Below are 27,459 nucleotides of genomic sequence, written 5' to 3'. Positions count from 1 at the left end.
CCTGTTTTAAACCACCACCCCTTATATGCCGTGAAGGGATGAAGAATGGGGAGGGTTATTAGGGAATCTTGATTTCCAGCTACCTTAACCACTGATAACTGAGAAGCTTCAGGCAGGAGATCTGTTTTGTAAATGGGGATAAAACTCTGGAACATGTCCAAGGTCTAGCTGCTCCAATAATTCTCTCCCCATCTTTCGGAGTGGAAAGTATCGGAAGTCGGAGAATAATCAAAGCCTACAGATGGTGAGGCAGACGGCTTTTAACTCTGATTTTCGTATCTTGAAATTAGATATGTTTTAATGATACTCAACTTGCTTAATGAGAATTTGTGAACTGGATTTAAGAAATCAATACAAACGGGCCACGTGAGTCTTTTAGAGATCCCTAGTCGATGTCTTTGACGTGCTTTTTCAGTGTTGTGCTTCCTTATTAAATATATGAAGGAAGTCCCACTTCAGTTCCTCTCTGGTGGGAGCCCCGTCCTTTGTTTTGTCTGTTTGCTTCCAGTGTGTGTGTGATGTTTCATTTTAACTCTGGCCCCAGGGCTCTCCCAGAGAGGCTCTCTGGCAACGTGTGGTTGCTCTGTAGTGGAGAGAATGTGGAGAATGTTGACTGTCTTTAGACTTGCTTCATTCTTAACAGATAAGACGCAGAAACTAAAGAACACTCTCAAAGAGTTAATGGGCAGGGAACACTGTAAATGTGACCACACAAGTTGAGCAATGTGAATACTGTATGTGTCTCTGTGTTTTGGCAACACTAACTAACCTGGAGCCAGGATCTCTTTAGAGTCTTAAGAAGGTATTTTCAAATTCAAGTGAACATTGTATTTATTTGCAACCATATCAGCTATGACTGAAAGACACCTATATGCTTTGATGTTTTAAAATTTATTTTATATTCAGCACAGTACAATTTTAATCTAGACAGTGTTTCTACTTGTTGCTTTAGTAGCTGGTGAGGTACTCCTGAAAATCAGAAGTGATTAAGGGAGAGCCACAAATGAATACAGATAGCACCACATAGCATCCATTGTAAGAAAATTGCTAATATAATTGCCTTTCTTTGCCCTTCTTAGGTGATAGTATCAGTTTGTGGGCTGGGGGGCCTCTGGAGTGAGGGGCGCCTTCTCTCCAGGGACTACTAGCCTTGGGAGCACCAAGTTCAGGCTTTGTGTAGCTGAGCTCAGGCATTTTCAACAGGAGGTGGGGGAGTGGAACAGTCTAAATTTAAACTGTGGAATCAACGTTTTCTCTAAAAATTGTTCCAGTTTTCAAGAGGCGTAGGTGGATCCTGCGAATTGTGTGATAATGCACATGCTTTTCCTACATCCTGCTTATGTCAAAATATTTCCAGGGACTTTCATTTGGGGGCTTTATTCTCGGGCTGCAGATTGGGGTGGGGACTCCCTTTGTTTGTCTTTCACTTGAAGAATTTGAAGGATCCTTGGGCTGACTTTTTTTTAATAAGATGAAAAGGTCAGTGCTCTTAAGGCAAACCCTAAAGATATTTAAAGTTGATCCGAAATGACTTCTTTGCAAAGATAAGAACTTAAACGTCATAATAAAAGTCATTCGCATTTAGGTGTATGTTTCAGTTAATCCTCTCAAACCTCTAAGGAGGTAGGCGCCATTAGCTCCATTCTAGGGAAGAGAACAGAAGAATTTCAGAATTAGTGACTTGCCCAAGGACACACAGTTATTAAGTGGTGGAGCCCAGGGTATGAACCTGTCTGATTCAGAATCCAAGTGCTTAAGTACTATACTGTACTCTAAGTTAGTGATGTGAGGATAGTTTCATCTTTCAGTGGGGAAGATGGAGGGCCAAGGCATGGAGATGTTGACAGCACAACCCTCTCCCCCCATTTACCCCAAATGGAAGCAACTGGCAGGGCCATTCTGAGGCCTGACAGGACTTTCCCACTGGTCTTAATGCCCTAGGGTGCAGATGGCCTGACCTGAGCTAGTGATGGCAGTATCAATCCTAGACTGTTGTTGAGTATGCAGCCTTAGAACATGTATTTCCGTGGATATTAGCCCAGTGACTCTTCAAAATGATGGCTCTCCTAAAACTGCTGAAACTCCTTTCTCCACAATCTTGAGTTTCGAAATGCTGTTCTGAATTCACAACCACACGTTTCCCACATTCCTCTGTAGGTTGGACGTGATAAATATGAACCCGCAGCTGTTTCAGAGCATGGCGACAAAAAGAAGGCCAAGAAAGAGAGGGATATGGATGAGCTGAAGAAGGAAGTTTCTATGGTAAAGTACTAGGAGGAAGGCTGCTCTTTGTTCGTCTTAAAAATTAATTGTATCTTACCTCCTTTGAGTGTTATGGTACCCCTCCCCCCAGTCATCCTTCAGTCAGAGACTTGCTTCATTTTCAAAGTAAAGAGATTACAGCAGTTGTACAGATTTTACTGAATTGTAGAGGTTGCTATGGAAAAATTTCGTTATAAAAGCCGTTAGAGGGTTGGACAAGTTACTCAACGCTCCGGCATAACCAAAGGTCCACAGAGGAACTGTGGATGATATTATCGTGGGCCTTTGCTTTTGTGTGTCTGCATCGTACTGAACACGGAGAACTTCCAGCCTCTGCAGGCTGCGGAGGCATCCACAGATGCAACCTGTCTGTAATCTGCCTGGTCATCAGAGAAGGTAGATGAGGTCTCATAGGTCTCTAAGACTGTTGGGTTTCTCTGACGATAGGTGGCAGACAGTCGGGCTCCCATCACACAGCTTGGGCCGTTCTCCAGTGAAGACTATTCAGTAGGTAGCTGTATGGTTGCCAAGTCATTGGGCAACGATGGTGAAAGTAGACTAACTTGTGCACTGAAGAAAAACTTGTCTTCTGAGCCCAATGATAGGAGTGCTGACATTGATGCTTTTTAAAATCTTTTTTTTTTTTTTAAATGATACAGTGTTTAATTCTTTTCCTTCTGTTTTCCCTTAGGATGACCATAAACTTAGCCTTGACGAGCTTCATCGCAAATACGGAACGGACTTGAGCCGAGTATGTTCTAATTGGTTGTATAGAATCCTGATTTTCCCTATCCCGTTTTCCCCAGTATCACAGGCCTAACCTTAGGGACTCAAGGAGAACAACGACAGCCACCATCTGAGTGTCTGCTACATGACGTGCACAAAGCTCGGGCCCTTTTTTTTTTTTTGTTACAACATTGCTTCTCTTTTACGTTTTGGTTTTTTGGCTGCGAGGCATGTAGGATCTTAGTTCTCTGACCAGAGCTCAAACCCATACCCTCTGCATTGGAAAGCCAAGTCTTAACCACTGGACCACCAGGGAAGTCCCAGGGCCGGGGCTCTTATATGCTGTTTACTATTTTGTTTCCCCTGAAACTTTTTGGAAGTGCGTGTTACTTTCCCCATCTTATAGCAGGTGACAGCCAATAGGTGGGAGTCCCAGGATTTGAAACTGAAAAGCTCCAAAGCCGTGCTCATCCCCGACCTTGTGATTACAAATCTTCTCTTTATTCTTGTACATTTGTTAAATTGAGTTATTTCAACTAGTTGAATCTTGAACGATTCAGATTTTTGCACTTTTATCAGCTAGCTCATTGCTGTTTGTCAGAGCCTTTGGTTTATTCTATCATTTATTTGAAACTTGTTTTTTGAACAGCTCAAAGAAACCTTTAAATAAAGTATGTATTGTGTATCCTTGTTATCGAGGGGATTTTGATATTAACTTTGCCACACACAATATAAAAGTAAACAGTCAGGCGCAGGGGTGGAGTTTGTTATTTTCTAGACAATCACTAGAAAGTCTGAGGAATGACTAGAGTGTATGTAGCTATTGTTTCAATAAATTATCAAGAAGTTCTGAGAAGTCTGGGGGCCTTAAGCTCTGAGAGGAGGCCTGACTCTAAGACCCAGCAGGCAGTTCCTCTCTGAGCACATCACATGGGTTATCTCACTGAAGTTTTCATTAGATTCCTATGAAGTATGTTCTTTGGGACCCTAAGTTACTTAGGGTCTGTTATCTTACTTGTAAAATGGGTTGTGGTGAGAATTAAACAATTAATTGGAAGCACTGGATTGACTCAGTGCTCAACAAGTAGAGACAGCTCAGATGGCTGGTGGTGGTGGTGGTTATTCTGTCCAGGGATCACATCACGAACTTGAGGCAGGGGAGGGTCCTAAGTAAGTCCTTGTTTTCCTTGAAACATTTCATGTTCTTTATCCCTTTCCCTATACTCCCTAGTTAACTCCAATATTAAAAATAACATGAAAACAAAATATATATACACACTTCAGGCAAAAATGTGTTTTATGTCTTTTTTATGAGTTGATATTCTATGATGAAAGTAATCACATTTTCCCCTCATGGCCGGGAGCCTCATGTCTCTTGTCTGCTGTCATTGCATCTTGGTTTTAAGGCCCATTAGAAAACAGCAGGGCCTCAGTACAGTGGTTGCTTCTTCCAGTGAACACTTTTCAACTGACAGGTGTCCGGGGGGGTTAGCTCAAATACGCACATGTGTGAACCCTTCCCTGCCAGACAAGTTTGGTTTTCTTTGTTTTTTTTGTTTTTTTCGGTACACGGGCCTCTCACTGTTGTGGCCTCTCCCGTTGCGGAGCACAGGCTCCGGACGCGCAGGCTCAGCGGCCATGGCTCCCGGGCCCAGCCGCTCCGCGGCATGTGGGATCCTCCCGGACCGGGGCACAAACCCGCGTCCCCTGCATCGGCAGGCGGACTCTCAACCACTGCACCACCAGGGAAGCCCCAGACAAGTATTTTAATTGCCGTCCAAAGAATAAAGTTCTATACTGAAGCTTGGCAAGTTAACCCAATAACAGGTTGGATTCTGACAGATATTTTTTTTCCTCCTTTGATATTGATAGAGTGATTCCCCCCCCCCCCCGCTTCCCTGACAGATTCAGTACATAGGAAACTCTTAAGCTCTTAATTTGCAAAACTGAATCGATTAGTTAAGATTGATATCTTTTTGGTAAAAATGCAGTTTGGCATGAATCCCTTATCTAAGACTCGGAAGAGACCGGACCAGATTCCAGTCTGTCCGTGGATCAATTTTAAAAGAATTTTAGTTTGGGTGTTGTAGGTTCCTCAGGAAACTTGGGCTGTTGTCTGCCTGAACTGTTGCAGACGTGGGCAGGGGTTAGGCGGGGAATCATCAGAATTTTCCAGCTTCTACATTGCCCTGGGACATTTAGTTTTCTCCTCAACTCTTTTATTGCAGCTTCCCAGCTGTCAGGTGGCTGTATTAGCTTGTAAGTCCTGAAGCAGTTTGTCTTATTTATGTTCCTCTATTTCTCAGGGCTTAACAACTGCCCGAGCTGCTGAGATCCTGGCCCGAGACGGTCCCAACGCCCTCACTCCCCCTCCCACGACCCCCGAATGGGTCAAGTTCTGTCGGCAGCTGTTCGGGGGGTTCTCAATGTTACTGTGGATTGGAGCAATTCTTTGTTTCTTGGCCTATGGCATCCAAGCTGCTACAGAAGAGGAACCTCAAAATGATAATGTGAGTGCCGTCGTTTCTAATTTGGATTATTAGGTATGCATAAAGTATCCTCTGTCTTTGCCACCTATTTATTTTCAGTTACCACTGGTTACTTGATGGTTTTAAACACTGGGGAAAAGTAGCATCAGCAACGATTGCCTTCAAGGCCCATCCGTTCTTCCTTCTTCGTTTCAAGTTCTCTCTCCCATCTCCTGCCCTGTGTGTAGATGTTCTTCCAAGCTGGGCCTCTGCCCTGCATGTTGTTTCTGTGAACAAGCAGCTCCGCTCGGGCCCTGGCTCAGGTCTTGCTGCCACTGAGCGGCAGAGCGCAGCTTTTAATATTGGAACATTACACACGTCCAGAAATGGTTGGTGGCCATTCTTCAGAAGTCACAAGTTGTTTTGAAAATATCTTTCTTTAATAAAGCAGGAGAAACTGATTCATGGAGAATATTTCCCAAAGTCTGTCAAGCTAGTGACCAAGCGTCAGTGTGACTCCATTTCTGACACTCTTGTACACCGTCTCGCGGAAGATAAACATGAAGACATGAGTTCTGTATTTCTGAAGCCTTGATCTCTGTTAAAAGTCTGGTTTTTATCCAGTCGAAAATTAACTGAATGTTCCCAATTCTTTACCAAGAGCCATGCATCCTAACTTGTTTGTTCTGTCCCAGCTGTATCTTGGTGTGGTGCTGTCTGCCGTCGTCATCATAACTGGGTGTTTCTCCTACTATCAAGAAGCTAAAAGCTCAAAGATCATGGAGTCCTTCAAAAACATGGTTCCTCAGGTACCTGCTGCTTTGTCCTTCTCCATCAGGTGACTTGACAGCCCCAAGAATTGGAGCTGGTGTGAAGTTAAGGTTTTCCAAATATTCAGTGGCTCCATCAGAGAGAGGAGGATGCCTTCTCCCCACACCCAAAACCAGACCTGTTTTTCTTATACCCCAAAAAGTGAGTGTCTTCCCTCTGAATGTACACAGCACGATGGCAACATGCGGACTGCCTCATAGATAACTTGAGCAAGCTTTTGTAACTTGTATAAGTAAACAGATTGATATCTTTGCTATACATTCAGCTAATTAGGATTACAGATCATTTTGTAATTTTGACACTACCTTCTTGCTGGTATTGGTTTTTATCCGATGGAATGGTGTAAACTGTATTCTCCCTCCAAAAGCAAGCCCTCGTGATTCGAAATGGTGAAAAAATGAGCATAAATGCAGAAGAAGTTGTCGTTGGGGATCTGGTGGAAGTGAAAGGAGGGGATCGAATCCCTGCTGATCTCAGAATCATCTCTGCAAACGGCTGCAAGGTAGGTTTAAACAGAGTCTCCATAGTTCCGGACAGAGTGAGTTGAGTGGGCCAGTAGCCCGGGATGAGGCTCGTGTTGCTCACATGACGTGTCTTACTTTTCTCACGGGCAGGTGGATAACTCCTCACTCACTGGAGAATCAGAACCGCAGACCAGGTCTCCGGATTTCACCAATGAAAACCCCCTGGAGACACGGAACATTGCCTTTTTTTCAACCAACTGCGTTGAAGGTAGACCGTTTTCAAGCACTCTTCAGCACGGCGTGGCATTTATTTTGGGCATTAACAACCACCACCAAAATGAACCCACGGCCACAATTTCTCTTTTTGTCTTATTGGCCCCATTTCTGACCACTTCAGTTAGGCACAGAGCAGAAGCAATTGACTTGCTGGCAGGAAGACCCAGGAGGCCTTGGGGCTGTTTTTTCCCTCTTCCCTCCACCTCTGCGTGCCTCTTCTGTTGGCAGTGCTAAGCTAGTGTGGGGTTTGGAGCCGCTGTCCTGCTAATGGAGAGAAATCCCTTTGCCACAGTCCCTATAGTTTAAAACAGACGGCGTGTACCGCCAAGGAGCTGGCCCTTAAAAACGTGTGTTCTGTCTCTTTTTTTAAAAACCTGCCAGGTAATTGTGCAGATTCTGCGGCTTCATTGGTAAAATTTAGTACAATTCCCCCTCCTCCTCCTTTTAAGGTACTGCACGTGGCATTGTCGTGTACACGGGGGATCGCACCGTGATGGGCAGAATCGCCACGCTCGCTTCTGGGCTGGAAGGGGGCCAGACTCCCATTGCTGCGGAAATTGAACATTTTATCCACATCATCACGGGTGTGGCCGTGTTCCTGGGCGTGTCGTTCTTCATCCTTTCTCTGATCCTTGAGTACACTTGGCTTGAGGCCGTCATCTTCCTCATCGGCATCATTGTAGCCAACGTGCCAGAAGGTTTGCTGGCCACCGTCACGGTAAGAGGCTTGGGGAAGGCGATGCTCGCTCGCTCTGACGGCCTGCCTGAGTGTGAGAGTCATCCGCTACCCTTTCCTCAGGGACTGCGGGGGCTGCCGACTTAGGTTTTTTTTGCATGTGTTTGTATGTGGGTTTTCTTCAGAGCCACCTGGTAGGGTTAGACAGTGAAAAGACCTCAGCATGTTTTTATACGGAAGATAGTAACCCAGAAGCATACTTTTTTTTTCCTTGAATTTTATCACGTGATCCAGAACAGTGTAGCACAGAAAGGAGAAGAACTAGGGGGAAAGTAGGGAAAACAGACTATGGTACATCCTGGCTATTTTCACTTTTCTTAATAGTCTGCTTTTTGGAGGGGGGTGGGGGAAGCCCCACATACACGTTACCATTATTATTTCCTCCAACTTCAGAGGACGCTTGGAGAGATTTAGTTTTAGGCAAATTTCTCCCATGTTAGGGGGTAGCCAGAGTTAGTATGGAATGGCCGCCTGGTCGAGTTAGAAGTAATCTGGCTCCAACGCTTTAGGTGTGCCTGACCCTGACCGCCAAGCGCATGGCCAGGAAGAACTGCTTAGTGAAGAACCTGGAGGCTGTGGAGACCTTGGGGTCCACGTCCACCATCTGCTCAGACAAAACTGGAACTCTGACCCAGAACCGGATGACGGTGGCCCACATGTGGTTCGACAATCAGATCCACGAGGCCGACACGACGGAGAATCAGAGTGGTAAGACCAGGGCCCGGCCCACACCTGAGCCTCACCTGCTTGCTTGCTTTTTATCATTTGGTAAAGAGTCAGGGTTTTAGATGGTTTAGGTTTTTTGTCTTTTGGGGTTTTGTTTGCATGTCAGTACAAACATGGTTGGAAAACGCCTAAAACCTGACTAGTTTTGTTCATTGGGAAATGAGACGTGTCACCTCACATTTCTGTGGGCCCTTAGTGCAAAGCCAGTGCATTATTTTCCTCTCTTTTTGCTTCCACCAGGTGTCTCATTCGACAAGACCTCGGCCACCTGGCTCGCTCTGTCCAGAATTGCAGGGCTTTGTAACAGGGCCGTGTTTCAGGCTAACCAGGAGAACCTGCCTATCCTGAAGGTCGGCTCAGCAGTTCTGTTAAGGTTGCCTTTGAGGTGTGCAGATGCCACCCAGGAACCACCACCTGAGGGTTCTGTTTGAAGAGCACGTGACCTTTGGGGGCTGTAGAGTAATTGGGACACTTGGAATGGTCCATGGGATGCTTTGCTATGTGTAACTTGAGTTGTGTTGCCTGTAGACCCCAAACACTTTCAGTACCCTGCGGTCAGTATAGGTCAGTAAAAGTGGAATATACAGTAAAACCTGACCAAAGAGGAGTTGGGGGAGGTGGGAGGCAATCTTTACTGGTGAAAAACCTAATTAGTAAAATCCAGCTTTACTACTCTTGAGTTTATGTGATGATCACCTAACCTAGCAGACAGTGAGGGCTACTTTTGTGACTTAAGAATTGCATTTGCATATTAGGATACAGCAGATTCCAGTCAATCCCTTAAGCCATTTATTTTCTTAAAATAGCTGTTATTTCTCTTATCTTATTTGTTCTTAGCTGGCTACTAATGTTGCAGAAATAAGCTAAGCGTAGCCCCGTGGAATTTGCATGAAATTTGAAATGACTGAGAGATGTTTTCTGTGTGGCCCAGTAAAGACTTGGTCCCAGAAAGGTCACGAGCTGCACAAGGTCCTTGCGGACAAGAGGAGCTGCATGGGGCCCTCTGGGCGGCTCCCTCTCCCCAAAGCTGCCTGTGGTGGTTCTGGGTCGAAACTGGGTTGTTGAAGAGAATGTGGCTCCGACGGAACCGAGATGGCTTCTGTCGTGAAGATAGGATTCCTTTATTCTTTAAAGGAGATTCTCTTGGCATTGAATTGATGTTGTTTTGAGGAGGATGTTGTTGATCTTGGGATAAAACTTGAGATGCCAGCTTCATCGTTTTTCTTACCTCAAAGTGGAAATTTTCTAGTCTTTGAGCACAGGGACTCATAAATATCCAGTCTTTGCTCATTTAAAAGCTCCAGAAAGGTAGCATGAGATGTTATTTCTAAGTTATTTCAGGGGGTTGGGGCCATGTTATATTAGTGGCATTATCAAAAAAAAAAAAGGCATGCAGCCCTATTCTGCTTTAGTAACTGGCCTTTACTAAAGTGATCCCACTTATTTCATGCTCCTTACCAAACTTCACCAGATTTCTCGTTAAACAGGGCTACCATATTTGTAAGTGAGCATTAACTTGCTATCTGCACGTGCGGCCTGGCATGCCAGAGTTCTAAAATGTTTATGTGTGTAAGTTTGCTGTAGCCGAAAATGTTTTCAGTATGTCAAAATATAAGTGTTACAGTGTATCACACAAAATATATGTGTTACCGAACATGTATGCATTAACTAAAATGGTGGCTGATCACATTGCCGTTGGAGCTAATAATAGCTTTCAGCTGGCATCATTCAGGCCCAGACACTCCTGCACAATTGAATTAGTTTAGAATGTGAAGTCCTGTTTTGCCCTTGACACAGACAGCTTGCCCTCCGTCCTGAGAACCCAAGGCGTTTTCTTTTTTAAATTGCAGGGCAGTGAAGGGTACCGTAAATATTTACATTCTCACTCTGTATTTTCAGATTCATAACTAGAAATAGGTGGTTGGGAATGGTTGGCTTTGAGACTTCTCAGCAGGCCCAGGGAAGGTAAAAAAGGCCGGAGTAGGCTGGAAGAGTGTGTTGTGCTTCTCCCAAGCGTAGGTGACACCTTCTTGCGCCGGTATGGGGGGGGGCCTCTGGGTGGGGCGGGAGGCCAGGAGGCTGGCAAGGAGGAGGTTGGAGTTTAGGGGCTATGACGCCGTGGTCACTCGCCACAACTGTGCCCCTCCTTGCCAGCTCCCCTCTCCTCCTGATGGATGGGAAGACATTCTGAGTCTTCTCTGGCTTTCAGGGATGCCTGGGTAGAGCACTTTCAGGGTGACTAACAGAGGCGTCTCTGTTCACAGCGGGCCGTTGCAGGCGATGCGTCCGAGTCCGCGCTCCTGAAGTGCATTGAGCTGTGCTGCGGTTCTGTGAAGGAGATGAGAGAGAGATACACCAAGATCGTTGAGATACCCTTCAACTCCACCAACAAGTACCAGGTCTGAGGGTCTGGGGAGCTTGTGGGGGGCCCGAGGGGACAGAAAAGAAGGACATACGCTGGAAAAAGATCCATCATCCCTTTTGGAATTTTCCACGCTGAAATGCTTTCTAGAAACGAATGAGTCACAGTCTTTATGAATGCTTTAACTTTACATCTTACCCTGACTCCTCCGTATAGAAAATCCTAATTTATTTGAGTATTAGTAGGATAAATGAAGCCTCTTCTAATACGTTGTCCGGGCCCTTTTGAATTCTCATTTGTCGGTTGGAGTGGGTGTGGGCGTTTGGAGAGGGGGCTGGGTAGGGCTGCAGGTGCACACACGTGTGCCAGTCCCTTTTCTGAATTTTCTTCGGGAAAATTGTGTACATGAACACGTGTCAGGGATGTATGAGCACCTCGCCACGTTTGTTTCTTCTGTAGCATTCAGAGTGTGTTACAAGGTGCGAGACACTTCAAAGTTCAGAAATAGGGCATCTTGGATATTTTTGAAAACAACTACTAGGGACTTACCTGGTGGTCCAGTGGTTAGGACTCCACCCTTTCACTAACAGGGGCCTGGGTTCCATCCCTGGTCGGGGAACTAAGATCCCACAAGCTGCGCGACGCGGCCAAAAAAAGAAAAAAATTCCCTCCCTGGGCTGTCCGGCCCAGCCATCCATCGTTTGCATCTCCACCATCCTTCACAGTTGTCCATCCACAAGAACCCCAACACGGCTGAGCCCCGGCACCTGCTGGTGATGAAAGGTGCCCCGGAAAGGATCCTGGACCGCTGCAGCTCCATCCTCATCCACGGCAAGGAGCAGCCCCTGGACGAGGAGCTGAAGGACGCCTTTCAGAACGCCTACCTGGAGCTGGGTGGTCTTGGAGAGCGCGTGCTGGGTATGCAGATAGCCTGGCAACAGGGCCGCAAACAAGTCCAGGAGACGATTGCAAGTTACTGGGTTAACCTCTGTTTCTCGTTAACTTCCCTTTACTTGCCCCCTATTGTTCTGAAAACAATAAGCGCTGGAGACACTGGGCAGCAAAATGCTGCTGGTTTGCTTCTGACTCGGACTTTGACCTTTGGTCTCATGCTGGTCAGTTCTGTTTGCTCAAAAAAAGAGGGGAAAAGAGTTTTATGATCTGGCGTTTGTTGCTGTGCCCGTGATCTGTAAACTTAACGAAATGAAAAGGAATTCCCTAGGGCATCTAGAATAAAGCCACTTCCTGACTGCCACGGAATGGCTGCGAATTTACACGGGCGCTTGTGCCGCCAGCTCATAAATTAGATGAACGGTAAACTCGGGGCCCAGGATGCCACCTGTCCTTCCTGCTCTGTCAGCCACCTCGGATTAGAAGTACATTCACCCACTGTGTCATTGAGAAAGTGGCATTTGTAATCTTGTAGGTTGACAGATAAAAATTCATTATTGATGTAATTCTTCTGTTCTTAGTTTGGGTAACTTAGAACTGGTCCCTTACTCATGTTCTTACCTGCTCTCGTCTAACTTGAGGTGTCTTAGGTCTCTATCCAACTGAAAGGTCGCTCTTAAGTGGTTTTTGTTTCTGTACCTCCCACCCCAGAGTAGAAGCAGCCTCTCTTATATGAACTCCACTTGATACCACTTTAAAGTACACTGTAACCTTCACACAACATTGAAAGAAATATCTTGAATATCATGATTCTTGTGTGAACAGTAATACTAGATATAAACCCCTTGGGCAGAACGTGTCTGATCTGCATTTATCCTCAAAGAAGCTGGCACGATGGCCCACGTGGGTGCTCAGCGGTATACTTTGGTTAGATGAACAGTGAGCAGAGATGTGGCCTTGATTTTTCCCAGAGACGGAAGTGGAGACAAATAATGACATGATGTGCCACGTCTCAGTAACTGAGTGGGCAGGTCTAGGAGCCGGAAACCCTGGTGCCAGAGTCAGTCTGCTCTACATTGAACAAAGCCTCTTCCTCTGAGGCTTAGTGATGGACTCTGTCTTTTGCACAGTTTTTCTTCTAGGCATTCTGTGCCATTCATAAACGATCGATAAAACTCACTTGGTTATAAAAGTAGACTTTAAAAAACCTTCCAAACTAAGTGAATAATAAGCCACTGTCCTGCTGCTGCCTCTGTCACTAGAAGTCCTCACAGGCTCCCTGCCCTCCTGCAGGTTTCTGCCACCTTTTCCTGCCAGATGACCAGTTTCCCGAAGGCTTCCAGTTTGACACCGATGATGTGAATTTCCCTGTTGATAATCTCTGCTTCGTGGGGCTCATCTCCATGATCGACCCACCACGGGCTGCCGTCCCTGATGCCGTGGGCAAATGTCGAAGTGCTGGAATTAAGGTAACGCCCCACCCCCCTTTTTGGCATCACCTCTCAGCAGCTCGGGGCACCTTACTTAGTGACGTTGCCTTGTGGGGTCCATGTGGCAGCTGGTGTTTCTCACCTGGAGTATCAATTTCTCATCTCCAAAGCTTTTTAGTTACCACCAGAGAAGACCACAGTGGTATTAAAATGTTGGTGTAAACTGCAGATGAGGGATTAAAAAAAAAAAAAAATCAGCTTTTTAAGGGAAATGTAATGTAGCAAATTAAAAAGAGCAGAAGACTTGGTAAGTTTTTTTTAAAATAAAATAAATTTATTTTAAAAGTAGTATGGTTTAACATATTTAACAAAGTTACATTGGCACTTTTTTTTTTCTTTGACATCTTTATTGGAGTGTAATTGCTTAACAGTGTTGTGTTAGTTTCCGCTGTGTAACAAAGTGAACCAGCTGTACATACACATATATCCCCATATCCTCTCCCTCTTGCGTCTCCCTCCCACCCTCCCTATCCCACCCCTCTAGGTGGTCACAAAGCACTGAGCTGATCTCCCTGTGCTATGAGGCTGCTTCCCACTAGCTATCTATTTTACATATGGTAGTGTATATATGTCCATGCCACTCTCTCACTTCGTCTCAGCTTACCCTTCCCCCTCCCCGTGTCCTCAAGTCCATTCTCTATGTCTGTGTCTTTATTCCTGTCCTGCCCCTAGGTTCTGAAGAACCTTTTTTTTTTTTTTAGATTCCATATATATGTGTTAGCATACGGTATTTGTTTTTCTCTTTCTGACTTACTTCACTCTGTATGACAGTCTCTAGGTCCATCCACCTCACTACAAATAACTCAATTTCATTTCTTTTCATGGCTGAGTAATATTCCATTGTGTATATGTGCCACATGTTCTTTATCCATTCATCTGTCAATGGACACTTAGGTTGCTTCCATGTCCCGGCTATTGTAAATAGAGCTGTAGTGAACATTGTGGTACATGACTCTTTTTGAATTATGGTTTTCTCAGGGTATATGCCCAGTAATGGGATTGCTGGGTTGTATGGTAGTTCTATTTTTAGTTTTTTAAGGAACCTCCATACTGTTTCCATAGTGGCTGTATCAATTTACGTTCCCACCAACAGTGCAAGAGGGTTCCCTTTTCTCGATACCCTCTCCAGCATTTATTGTTTGTAGATTTTTTGATGGTGGCCATTCTGACCGGTGTGAGGTGGTACCTCATTGTGGTTTTGATTTGCATTTCTGTAATGATTAGTGAGGTTGAGCATCCTTTCACGTGTTTGTTGGCAGTCTGTATATCTTCTTTGGAGAAATGTCTATTTAGGTCTTCTGCCGATTTTGGGATTGGATTGTTTGTTTTTTTGATATTGAGCTGCATGAGCTGCTTGTAAATTTTGGAGATTAATCCTCTGTCAGCTGCTTCGTTTGCAAATATTTTCTCCCATTCTGAGGGTTGTCTTTTGGTCTTGTTTATGATTTCCTTTGCTGTGCAAAAGCTTTTTAAGTTTCATTAGGTCCCATTTGTTTCTCTTTGGTTTTATTTCCATTTCTTTAAGAGGTGGGTCAAAAAGGATCTCGCTGTGATTTATGTCATAGAGTGTCCTTTTGAAATATTTGCCTTGTTCTAAATTAATGCACTTCATGTGGTGAATGGCACGTGTTGTGTGTTTTCAGGTACTGGTTTGGAAGGAGTGTCCGGTGTGCTCTGTATTGGTCTTAAGTCGCAGAGCGTTGTTCAGGTGCGCTGCGACACAACGTGGCTCAGTGTAGCCCGTGTGGTCTGTCTTGTTGGCTGTTTGATTCTCCGCTTTCTCATTCTCAGGAGTACTACTGCCCTGAAAAGCTTTGTGAAAATTATTCTCCTGCCACCTCGACTGTATTCTAAATATAATCTGGGGTCAGAAAGAGCAGTGACTGATTTGAATTCTTGTTACTTACTGCTTTCCCTCCAAATTGGGCCAGTTTCAGAATGCTGACCCTTTACTCACCAGCATCAGATTTTTATCGTTTTTTTTTTGTTGTTGTTGGTTTCAGTAAATTTGAGTATTTTTCTGTGATGGTGTAAAAGGACAAAGATATTGTTTATTCTGTGTGATTGTGTACCAAGATAAAAACTGGGTATTGCTTTGTGTCTTCTGTGAACTCACGTCTGTATTTTGGGCTAGCTCGTGTTTATCGGTTTTATATTTGCAGTTCTTTCCCTTTGATATTACAAGCCGAATCATCCTTGACATTTATTCTTGCGTACTTGTAAGACTTCTCAAGGTCATTTGCTAGGCAGCTGCGTTCAATAAATTGTCCTCTTCCTTGTCACAGGTCATCATGGTCACCGGAGACCATCCAATCACAGCCAAAGCCATTGCCAAAGGTGTGGGCATCATCTCGGAAGGAAACGAGACCGTAGAAGACATCGCTGCCCGCCTCAACATTCCAGTGAGCCAGGTGAACCCCAGGTAAGGCGGGAAGGTCAGACCACTGTTGCCTTGAATGTGCAGGTGCTGGAAGTTGGGCATCTTCAGCTTGGTTCTACACAGTTTTCTTCTAGGCTTGCTCCGGGTTAGGGATGCCCCTCCAGTGCCAGAAAACAGCCTTGTTCCTGGGGAGGGTTTTCAATAAGAGCGGTCACCATAAGCAACACTTAGATGGTGCCTGCCGTTCTAAGCACTTGCTACGGTACCCACGAAGGTAGGTGATTCTCCCACCTTGCGGAGCAGGGAGGCTGAGGCTGAGTCACACAGTACACTCGGCAGTCTAGCTTCTGAGTTCACACTGTTAACCGCTACACATACGGCCCTGCACCCAGCACCTTGTCATTTTCAGGTCCACACGAACAAAGTAAAATGGGCAAGGCACAATTGTCCAGGTAGCTCAGGCCAGAAAGGGAGATTTTGGTAATAAAGTAGAATAGATAACTTGAGACAACTTTGTTTTTAATGTTTTGTTAAGGTTTAGGGCCATCCCCACTCACCCCCAGCCAAACAAACCCTACTTTGGGTTTGGTTTTCCGTCAGCTCTGTCACCGCCTAAAACTTAGTTATGTTATTTCAATGCGTCTTATAAAGATGGGGAAAGGAAGATGAGAGACAGGCCTGCCCAGTGATTATTGTGAGTCTTGAATGAGGTAATATACATGAAAATGCTCTGTAACCTGTAAAACACTGCACAGATAATACATAATGGGGACAGTTCCCTCTGGCTTTGTGGTGTTTACGAAGTGTTGTGCGTAGTGTGGCAACATGCCTTCATGGGGGTGAGCACCGTGCTGGTGAAGTGACGGGTGACTTGTCTTTCGGTCCTCATGGCAGGGATGCCAAGGCCTGCGTGGTACATGGAAGTGATCTGAAGGACATGACTGCCGAGCAGCTGGATGACATTCTGAAGTACCACACGGAGATCGTGTTTGCCAGGACCTCTCCACAGCAGAAGCTCATCATTGTGGAAGGCTGCCAGAGACAGGTCAGCGCACAGCTGGGGCCGGGCTCTTTCAGGCGCCACTGACCTCAGTGATGGCAGTTCCAGTAAAAACAAAAAACAAAGCAACAGTGGTGGAAACATGAGCCAGTTTCTCTCGGTCTCAGTATACACGTGCCAGTAAGACGCTCCAGGCATAGAGAGAAGGGTGGTGACTGGATCACGGTTCAGCCGAGACACGTACTCCACTGTACGGGTCTTCGCTGTGGCCCACAGTCGGAGCTTCGGCACTCGCCTGGAATAGCAGAGCAGGGTCCTAATGTGTACACTGGAGATGTGAATGTCCAGGGGACTCGCATCCCATACCTGGCAAGGACCTGGGGGTGGGGGTGGGGGGGCTTTCCAAAGCGCCGCTCACCCAAGTCATGACTTTGAGTAGCCCTTGTGAACCAGGTGAGGGACACATTTACTGTCACTCCTGGACTCTGGCTGTGTGCATTCCTGGCTGAGACGGTTCCGCGTCTCTGTAGGGTCTCAGTGGGAAAGGAGCAGCGTCTGTCTCGAGAGGCGACTGGAGGCTGCACCTCCCTTGTACCCATCGCTAGACCACACGATTCCTAACCCGCATCCCTCCGTTTTCTGGCAGGGCGCCATTGTGGCTGTAACTGGCGACGGTGTCAATGACTCTCCGGCTTTGAAGAAGGCTGACATCGGGGTTGCCATGGGGATAGCTGGCTCAGACGTGTCTAAGCAAGCTGCCGACATGATCCTCCTGGATGACAACTTTGCCTCAATTGTGACTGGAGTAGAGGAAGGTGAGAGTGCTGCACGTAAAGCGACCACCAAAACCTTATCCAGATGCTGCCGAGCCGTGTCCGTTTCTGTACGCTTAAGGGATGTGTGCAGTATCTGGTCCCTCTCATTAAGCTCCACAGTGAAAACAGTCTTTTGCTTTCGTAGGTCGTCTGATTTTTGATAACTTGAAGAAATCCATTGCCTACACCCTCACCAGTAACATTCCAGAGATCACCCCCTTCCTGATATTTATTATTGCCAACATTCCACTACCCCTGGGGACTGTCACCATCCTCTGCATCGACTTGGGAACAGACATGGTGAGTGACTGTCACGGCTTCCACACATCATAGTGTTAAGGTGCGGCATTAGCATTCACCGCTGTGCTCTCTGGGTCCCCGTGGCCACTGTAAGGAGAAGAAATTCTCGGTAGTGACACTTCCAATGTGTGGCAGCCTCAGCATCAAAGACTGGGTGTTATCATTCCTCAAGACAGCTGACAACATCCATTTATCAGATAGAAATCTTCCCTTTTGTATAATTTTGCCCCCCCTTTTTTTTTTGAAAGTGGGATTCGTAATATCTCATGTTATGAAAAACTTTTTTTTTTTTTTTTGCGGTACGCGGGCCTCTCACTGTTGTGGCCTCTCCCGTTGCGGAGCACAGACTCCGGACGCGCAGGCTCAGCGGCCGTGGCTCACGGGCCCAGCTGCTCCACGGCACGTGGGATCTTCCCGGACCGGGGCACGAACCCTCGTCCCCTGCATCGGCAGGCGGACTCCCAACCACTGCGCCACCAGGGAAGCCCATGAAAAACATTTTTTAAAGGGAGGGCAAGAATTTTAAAACAAAAGGTTCACAACATCAGCTTGCTGGTTTCTGATCATTTTAAATCCCTCCTCGCCCCTCCTCCCCAGGTTCCTGCCATCTCCCTGGCTTACGAGCAGGCTGAGAGCGACATCATGAAGAGACAGCCCAGAAACCCCCAAACGGACAAACTCGTGAACGAGCGGTTGATCAGCATGGCCTACGGACAGATTGGTGAGCCGGCGGATTTAAAGTGTCTGTAGGGTGGTGTCTGCCCTCTGAGACTTCGAGCGTTGGGTGACTTTCAAATCTAGGATGAGCCATGACCTAGGGTGAGACTGGGGATTTTCTTTTAGATTCCTTTCCAAGTGAGAATAAATCGTTTGCTGTCTGCCAAGAACCCGTAGTTCTCTAGACTGGGCACCTGCGACTGAGCTCATCTGCCCTAGGACTAAGGATGCCCCTGCTCACAGAGCCTTTCCAGTGCCAGGCACAGTTCCTGGGAGCTGCACTATTAACTCAAAGGCGGCTTTTCCTGGGGAAACCTAGTATCTGTCACTCATTGGACTCTGCAAACCCTAACTCACTGCCCAGAGTTTGCAGGTTTGGCTACTAGGTCACCGCCAAGTGGCTACTCTGCACACCCACTCTCCCCACCCCCAGTGCTTGATTTCTGTTCCACCAGTGGCGCATGACCAGCTAACAGGTGGTCTAGGCGGTGGGCAGTGAAAATACCCTTTGATCCTAAATCCTCTGCCTTTAGGAAGACTTGGTGAAGCCACCATTAGCAACTTGTTCTTCTGGAGTAATGGGTGACATCACTGTGAACGCTCGGGTAAAATGGGACAGATAGTACGTTATGGAAATGTGGAAAAGATTGATTTGACAGTTGCTGACAACAAAGTAATTGGCTGATGGCCAGAAAGACCTAATTTTGAGCAGAAGGAAGACTGTGTCCAGAGCGTGGGCTGAAATCCCACCCCAGGAAGTTGAGGGCATAGTGATTGGATTGGGTCCTGGGGAGAACGACCCTGAAAGTGGGGGAGGAGAAAGATTAGGTCAGAAAGTGCCACTTTCATGATTTCCACAGCGGCTGGCAAAAAGGCGATGTGTAAAAATGTTGCGACGTGGGAGGGAAGGTCATAATTTTTCAGAATTAAAATGTAGGGAAATAGATTTTCACCCCCGAGGGTCGTGCCCTCATAGAAGCAGGTGATCGAGTAATAGAGATGGGTGTTTAAGAGCAAGGCCCGGGTACCGTCTTTTAACCTCTAAAAAGTGACTCATAGTGGAGCAGGTGTGAGCGAGGAGTGTGTCCCGGGTCGTCCGTCCCACCGATCATAGCCTGTGAGTGACCAAGACCTTCCTCCAGGCCCTGGCATTCGAGTTGTCTTTCCAACCTCTCAGGTATGATCCAGGCCCTGGGGGGCTTCTTCACTTACTTTGTGATTATGGCTGAGAACGGCTTCCTCCCGACTCACCTGCTGGGCGTCCGAGTAGACTGGGATGACCGCTGGATCAACGACGTGGAAGATAGCTACGGGCAGCAGTGGGTGAGTGAGGGCTGCCCGCCTGACCAGTGCTGGACGGAGCTCCTCCAGCCCCACGGGGTGGGACCACATGGCCTCTGGACACGCATGCTCATCTGTCTGCCTTATGCATTTCAGACCTACGAACAGAGGAAGATCGTGGAGTTCACCTGCCACACAGCCTTCTTTGTCAGCATCGTGGTGGTGCAGTGGGCCGACTTGGTCATCTGCAAGACCAGGAGGAATTCTGTCTTCCAGCAGGGGATGAAGTGAGTGGGGCACAGTCAGGGGGTCCTGGCTCAAAGAAGGGGTCTGGTGACGTCTAAACCCTTTGCCAAAAGCCCAGCACCTGACACACAGGGCAGAGTTTCTGGAAACTTATTTGCAGAGCAAATTGAGGAAGCAAAATGTTTTCTAGGTTTCTTCATCTGACCTCAGTCAGGTTCCTAAGTACAACTAATAATACATAAAGACATCGACCTGCCATTTGACACGTAGCATTAGAAGATACACTTCTGTTTGTGTTTTTTAACTTTTTCCCACTCCTTGTTTTTTTAGGAACAAGATCTTAATATTTGGCCTCTTCGAAGAGACGGCCCTTGCTGCTTTCCTTTCCTACTGCCCTGGAATGGGTGTTGCCCTGAGGATGTATCCCCTCAAGTAAGTCCATCCTCTTCTAGCTCCAGAAAGAGGGAAATAGTAAGTGTGGCTTTTCCTCTCATGACACACGTTAGTAGCTGTTATTTTGGGAACTTTTGGGTGATGTGTACAAGAGTTCCTCTGGATTGGAAAATGAGGAAAGGCTGACTCAGTAATGCAGACCAGCAAATCCCCAGACTGTGCTTAGGATTTGCTGTCACTAGGGCCAGCCGGGCTCTGGCCCTTGGGCTTGCTCACCAGCCACAACTGCACTGAGCGCTCAGGTCCCCCATGGCCACAGCCCCGTCGTCTTGAGGCCAGTGGGGGATATGCTGGAGTTTGGGGACACAGGTTCCAGTCTTGATTGGCCCACCCAGTCACTGCGTCGCCTGGCAAGCCCCTCACCTCTGTGGGCCTCTGACTCTTCTGCTCTCGAAGGACAATGGTGGAGCAGATCCGAGGTCCTTTTACTTTACAGTCGAGCACGGGTAGTGTTAGGAGATCATGGGTGGAGGATCGGAGGAGACTGACCACTAGTCTTTGGCCAGAACCAGACTGGCCTTAAACATGGTGAATGACTGCACTTTTGATACACCTGACTTTTCACATATAGGATTTGCCACAAACTCCAGTAGTGTTTTGAAGCATTGAGTGTGTTTCTGGGTGTCTGCCAACTGGTTGAGGTTAGGCAGCTGCAACCTATTAAAATATGCTAAACCACAGAAAATGGGATCCTACGAGTCAAGCTTTTGATCTAAACATCAGTCTTCCCATGCTCGCTCAGACCCATATGGACTCTCGACTAGCCTGTTGCCCTTCACCTCCTCTCACTGATCTCATCCCCAAAGTAACCAAACCCTGTTGGCTTCCCTGACTGCCCATCTGTGGTGCAAGGGGAGCCTGGCATCCAGGGTCTTGTTACTGTGCCAGCCTGTCTTCCTAGCCTTATACCCTTCCAGGCTTATGTTAGGTGAATTCAGTACTTCTCTTCTGCCTACATATTTGGGAAGGCTGTTCCCTTCCCACCCCGTCAGTCCCGATAGTTCTTCAAGGTTGGTTTTCTCAGGGCTTGTCCCCATGTGATCTCACCCTCCTGGGCGAGTGCAGCAGCAGCCCTCCTTTGCCAGTGTTGTCACTTCTCGCATAGATTGTTATTTTCAGAGCATGGGCCACGACATCTGTTTTGACTTTGTGTCTCCAGCCCCCTGCACAGAGCTGGCACGAAACAGGAGCAAGTCTTATCCAAGGTGAATTCTGTCATCTTGGGCCGTTGTTTGTTAAGAGGAGGCCAGGAGGATCAGAGCTCTCTAAAAGGCCCAAATGGAAAATCTCTACAAAATCTCAGCCTACAACAGGCTGGTGGCGCCTCAGGGCATCTTTTGCTATGACTAGAGAACTTGTTCCCAATAGGTTCTACCCAGCGTGGAAGGTGGCTTAGTTACAAGGGTCCCCAAGTCAAACGAGGTCATCTTCTAGCATGTGGAGGACACACGAGACAGGCAGAGGAGGAGGAGATGCCAGAGCTCTGTCTTGGGACAGCCTTCCTCCAGTGGTTGCTGCGGGAAGCTGGTAGTCAAGAAAGCGTCAGCCTCCTTTGGAGGGCGCCTGGGGAGCCTGTTTCCAGGCTGGGGGCTGTGGCAGCAGCCCCTGGGCCCCCAAAGGCCTCGGATCTCTGCTGGGGTTGAGCTTCTTGTTCCCCAGGTCTGGGACTCAGTGCACTCCTGACTGCCCCAAGCCCCCACTGTCAGAGACCACATTCGGGGGATGATTGAACTGGTTGTGACCCACACCGGCAGTTCTTTATCTTCAGGTGCCAGGACATCAGACAGATAAACTTGAGCGAGCTTCTTAAATACTTTAGAAACGGAAGAAAGAGAATGTCCAGTTGCTCTGGAATCGTCAACAACAAAAAAATCTAAGCTGACCTACAAGCCAGTTCTCGTGGAAAACCCACCTGAAGGTGGCGGTCCGCTTTCTTCTGCCTCTCCGGGCCCCGAGCGCACAGCAGCGGGCTGTTTGTGTTCATCGTGCGTTCTGTGTTCATGCTCGGCCGGCTACCCACGACTGTACTTGGCTTCTCCTTCCAGGCTGATTAGCTCATTATCACTACGCTGACGTGCGGTTTCTTTTTCCTTTGAGTTGCGCGTACACGTACACATTGTCACTTGCTTCTACTTCCAGACCTACCTGGTGGTTCTGTGCCTTCCCCTACTCCCTCCTCATCTTCGTGTACGACGAAGTCCGGAAGCTCGTCATCAGGCGGCGCCCTGGCGGTGAGAACAGGCATTTTTAGTGGGGGGGGGGGGGGGGGGGCTGCGGAGGGGCGCCCGTGGGGCCACCGGCTCTTGCTCTGTTTCCTTTGAAGTGTTTGGGCTCCTCCACAATCAGTCTGCTTGGCTAAGTCCATCGGAAGCCAACTGTAAGCTGACTTTGAGTCACAGCCCATCCTCAGCATGGAGATCGCAGCTGAGGTTTCAGAACTGACCAAATACAAACCAAATAGGATGCAGTGGAAACGTGGTCAGAAATCGAAACCCTCTTTCCAATTAACACGTTACTCTTAATAAAAGCATTTAAATAAATACAGTTGAGGGCCCAGATTGAATTTGGGTCAAACACCCCACCCCCCCCCATTGGCTTTGTTCCCCTGAGGTCCATTCTTCCTGTCTTTCCCTCTGCCCCCTCCCGAGGAGGAAGACTCACTGTCACTTATCTCTCTCTCTTTCTGTGGCCCCCCCCCCAGGCTGGGTAGAGAAGGAGACCTACTACTAGACCCCCTCCTGCACGCCGGAGAGCATCACGCCACACACTCTGCACCCACCACCCACCCCCTCTTTGTGTACTTCAGTCTCGGAATTCGGAATTCTACCCTGGTAGGAAAGCACCGAAGCATGTGGGGAAGAAGCGAGATGTCCCGGAATGAAGCATGTAGCTATATGGGGGGGAGGGGGGAGGGCTGCCCGAGAAACATCCGTCTGTGGGAACAACATCGGGGAAGGTTTTTATGTGCCTTGTTGTTTTTGTAAAAAGGAAAACTCGGAAAGACTGAAAGAATACATTTTATATCTGGATTTTTACAAATAAAGATGGCTATTATAATGGAATTGGTCTCATGCCCTCATCACTTCCATGGTCCAGATTTTCTTATGTGATCGGTCTGGAGCCGTGGTTCCCAGCACACGAGTCCCTGGCCAGGAGCTTCGTCGGCATCACTTGGAACTTGTTAGCACAGCAAAGCCGGGGCCACTCAACCAGAAGCTAAGCAGCAATCTGTTTAATAAGTCTCCAGGTGATTCCGATTTCACATTCAAGTTTAAGGACCGCAGATTAAGGGGAAACTTTCTGCCCATGCTTTCGTGGTCTGAGTAGGTGAGCTTACCTCCCCATTTTCCCGTGGGCCACTGCGGGTGGTATGGCTGGAACTCCCCCTGCTGCCTTCACATCTGCTTCTTGACGGACGCACCCGTCACGAGAAGGATTTTCAGACCCTCAGGGGAGGGCCTCCTCTTCCCGTCCTGGTCACAGCCCCACCTGTGGCCTCTTAGATCATCACCGCCACCATGACAGCCTCAAGTGTCTCTAGACGAAGATCTGTCTGAGAAGCAGAAACCTACCTATTATGCACAGTCTGTTAGGACATCACAAAGTGCTTCCCTTCCTCGTAACTCGTTCCTAATTTAGCATTGAATGGCTCCATTTCAGAGAGTGCTTATTTTCCAGAAGCTACTTAAGAAAAAAAGGTGAAAGATCTGTTTACTTCAAGGTCAAGTATACCTCCGGCTTTCAAAGAGTGAGTGTAAAAGGCCCCCTCAAGTCCCATCGCTCAGTAATCCATCCTGCGTGCTGTTAACTACCTGTACTTGAAGGCTGTCCTTGCTTCAGGCCAATGCAATGAGGAGTCCTTACTTCTGGCACCAATGATCATGGCCTGCCAGGTGGTCATAGATTGGGTTCGAGTATTTTTTCTCTGAAAAGCTTAATTCATTGCTCATGCCTCTTGTGCTCACTTCCAAACTGTGCAGATGGGAAGGGAACGGCTGACGCCCACATCCCAGCCAGTCATTGCCCCCAGCCTCTCCTGCTAGGGGCACTGGGAGGGCCAGGTGGTCAGTGCCGCCTTAGTCCAACCCACCAGTCTTCCCTTCTTTCTCGGGGCGCTTTCTTCCAGGATGATCTCTGTGCCTGTAGGCAAGTCATTTTTAAAGAGACACTTGTTCAGCCGAACATAAGGGAACTAGGATAAAGCTAAGAACCAACAGAGATCTCAGGCTCAGGGCTGGTGGTTACTGAGTCCTCCCTGAGGACATAGGTCTGAGGGCAAGAATGAGGCTGCCCCATGTGCTTAGACTGGTACAGCCTTGTCAGAGGCTTGCTGGCCTCTCCTCTACTCCCTACACGTCTGTTCCCTGGCACGCCTGACAGCTGACCAGTGAACACACCCCAGATGAAGGTCATGGGTATTCCCTACCTAGAGGCATTTGAAGCAGCCTGAGACCGTAGACTCTGGAGGTGACCCCGGATAGCTTTCTGGCCAGGCCTCTGTGCAGCCCTGGACTTCTGGGAACACGGCGGGGAAGGCAGAGCAGGACAAGGGCAGAGCGGAACCTCCCACTGTCTTTCCACCAGAATACCTCTGCCCTTTCTCTGTTTGACAATCCCTTGAATAAAAAGTTTTACGAGCCAAACGTTTGATCTAGAGGCCGCAGATAAGCAACAGGCAAAGCTGGCACCAAAGCCAGGCCTCCCAAAGGGCCAGATTTTTCCAAGCTTCCTACACGCAGCAAGAGTAAGTGCCCGGGCCTCCTCATACGCCTTTACATTCACCCGCTAACTTTAGCCCCGTCCGGAGGAGCTAAAATTTGCTCCAGAACAATGGAAACGGTCTACCCCACAAATACGCAGCTGAGCCCCCTTGACTCCCACCCTCCCCTCCCCTGCAATGCCCTCCAGACATCCCCAGGGTCATGCCCTCTTGGTCACACTCTGTGATGCCCTCCCGACACTTTCGACCACCTGCCCCTTTGGCCACGTCGATAATCTGAGCTCTTGCCATTTTCAACATCCTTACTGCTTCCTCATCTCTTTAGCTCTCACCCTCCTTCCTTTGATGGACAAGCTTCTGAGGAGAGTGCCCATCACTTCTTCATCCCTCTGCCTCCTGCCTGTTCCCATTAACACTGGTCCACCGAAGTTGTCCTGGTTGAGGTCGTCACTGATCTGACTGTTAATCCACTGGGCACTCGCCGGTCCTTCCTTGGCCTCTGCAGCACCTGTGACTCCGTCACACGCCTCCTGAAACAGCCGCCGTGTCTTTCCGACATCACCTCTGCCCTCTGCTCACCTTTCCCCTCATCTCCACCTGCCCCTTGGCTGCTCGGGAGGTCCTCACCCACTCCCGCCTCATATTCTTCCTGGGGTTTCACAACGGATCACCTACATGATGCTTCCCAACTCTCCAATCTGGTCCTCCCTCCTGAGCCCCAGACCCATAAATCCAGTTGTCTCCTGGACATCTGTATTTTTTCAGAAAGAGCACAGCACACTATAGAGTCTTAACCCCAGTAACAAACCCAAGTCTGAGGTCCCTCACAATGAACATGCTCTAGGCAAAGACATCTGTCGCCCTGTTGCCACTTTAGAACCCTGGAAGTCACGTGAGGCTTCTCTCCCCTACCTTGCTGTGGCCCTGCCACCCTGCCGGTCACCAACCACTGCTGGTTCCAGTTTGGTGGCTGAGAGCATGGGCTTTGTGTCTTAACACCCTGGACACAGTGGCCCTGTCGCTGACTGACCACAGGCACGGAATTTAGTCTCTTTGTGCTTCATTTACTCTAGAATAAGGGTGGTGTTTCAGAGTTGTTAAAAGGATTATGTGAGATTATATGTAAAGGGATTAGCACAGCGGCTGGCACTATAAATCCTTTTCTCTGCCACCACTGCCTTTCACATCTGGGCATCAGCAACAGCTTCCTGACCGGTCTCCTTACTTTCTGCCTTCCTCTAATTCAGCAGCTCTCAGTGTCATTTCTAGGTCAGCATCACCTGGGAACTTATTAGAAAGTGTATTCTAATTCAGACCTCCTGAATCAGAAACTCTGGGGAGTGGGGAGAGAACGAGTGATCTGTTTTAATAAGCCTTCCAGGTGATTCTGATGCACGTCAAAATCTAAGAACCATTGCCCTATGCCATCTTCCAAACTCCCCTTGGCTGCCTCTCACCAATGCATGTCTTCTTCCTTGACCTCAGCACAGAAACCCGTCTCTGCTCAGCCATCCAAACTCCTGGGCAGTACAAATGTGCTCCACACTGCTTCCCCTGCCATCCTACAAGTCCCCTTGGCATCCCCCTTCCAACCCAACCTTGGCCCAACCTGCATTCTCCTGGCTAATCGACTCACCTTTGCAGATACTATTCAGGCCTTTGTTCCCTGGGAAAGGTTCAATGGGCCCTCGTTTTTGCACACCTTACCGTTAGCCCCTAGGCCTCTGTTTATTGGTTTGTTCCCTTATCAGGGAACTAGAGTTCCTGAGTGTGTGGATCAGGCCACACCCACCCCAACATCTGGCACAATCAATGCTTGTTGAATGAATTAAAGCATGCTCTTTACCAGGCTTTTTTTTTCTGCTGCCCAAGCAGCCATATTTTTAACATTTCACCCTCATCTCTTGAGTCTCTGTTTTTGGATCAGAATTGATACCACCCAAAGGAAATCCATGCCCAGGCTTGCCAGAGATCTATGAGTTAGGGTCTCTCTCCATCTCTCAAGACTCTGAAGTTGGAAATCAGAGAGTATTAGGAATGAGTCATGGGGTTTCCCTGGTGGCGCAGTGGTTGAGACTCCGCCTGCCGATGCAGGGGACACAGGTTCGTGCCCCGGTCCGGGGGGATCCCGCGTGCCACGGAGCGGCTGGGCCCGTGAGCCATGGCCGCTGAGCCTGCGCGTCCGGAGCCTGTGCTCTGCAATGGGAGAGGCCACAGCAGTGAGAGGCCCCCGTACCACAAAAACAAACAAACAAACAAAAAAAAACACCTCTTTTTCTAGCAGCTGAATGGGAAGGAGGACACCCCTTTCAGTT

The 27,459-nt window shown here is 47.9% G+C and overlaps 1 protein-coding gene across 1 annotated transcript in view; it reads left to right on the top strand.

The window, feature by feature from the left end:
- Positions 1–23,486, top strand: part of ATP1A1 (ATPase Na+/K+ transporting subunit alpha 1) — a 33,186-nt gene extending 9,700 nt beyond the window's left edge. Inside the window, exons 2-23 of the mRNA XM_029227173.1 lie at positions 2,158–2,262; positions 2,954–3,013; positions 5,295–5,498; positions 6,152–6,265; positions 6,655–6,789; positions 6,902–7,019; positions 7,477–7,745; positions 8,273–8,471; positions 8,730–8,839; positions 10,754–10,888; positions 11,577–11,769; positions 13,036–13,211; positions 15,518–15,654; positions 16,507–16,657; positions 17,259–17,427; positions 17,573–17,727; positions 18,325–18,448; positions 19,622–19,767; positions 19,882–20,012; positions 20,302–20,403; positions 22,564–22,655; positions 23,126–23,486. Of these exons, the coding sequence (XP_029083006.1) occupies positions 2,158–2,262; positions 2,954–3,013; positions 5,295–5,498; positions 6,152–6,265; positions 6,655–6,789; positions 6,902–7,019; positions 7,477–7,745; positions 8,273–8,471; positions 8,730–8,839; positions 10,754–10,888; positions 11,577–11,769; positions 13,036–13,211; positions 15,518–15,654; positions 16,507–16,657; positions 17,259–17,427; positions 17,573–17,727; positions 18,325–18,448; positions 19,622–19,767; positions 19,882–20,012; positions 20,302–20,403; positions 22,564–22,655; positions 23,126–23,154 (3,054 nt within the window). The 3' untranslated portion in view covers positions 23,155–23,486. The remainder of the gene's footprint in view (positions 1–2,157; positions 2,263–2,953; positions 3,014–5,294; positions 5,499–6,151; positions 6,266–6,654; positions 6,790–6,901; positions 7,020–7,476; positions 7,746–8,272; positions 8,472–8,729; positions 8,840–10,753; positions 10,889–11,576; positions 11,770–13,035; positions 13,212–15,517; positions 15,655–16,506; positions 16,658–17,258; positions 17,428–17,572; positions 17,728–18,324; positions 18,449–19,621; positions 19,768–19,881; positions 20,013–20,301; positions 20,404–22,563; positions 22,656–23,125) is intronic.
- Positions 23,487–27,459: the final 3,973 nt, after the last annotated feature.

This window comes from Monodon monoceros, unplaced genomic scaffold (genome assembly GCF_005190385.1).
Source record: "Monodon monoceros isolate NGI ecotype Baffin Bay Population unplaced genomic scaffold, NGI_Narwhal_1 Super_Scaffold_18, whole genome shotgun sequence".
Lineage (NCBI taxonomy): Eukaryota > Metazoa > Chordata > Mammalia > Artiodactyla > Monodontidae > Monodon > Monodon monoceros.
Note: the sequence above shows the minus strand (reverse complement) of the source record. Positions and strands in the feature narration are given on the sequence as shown.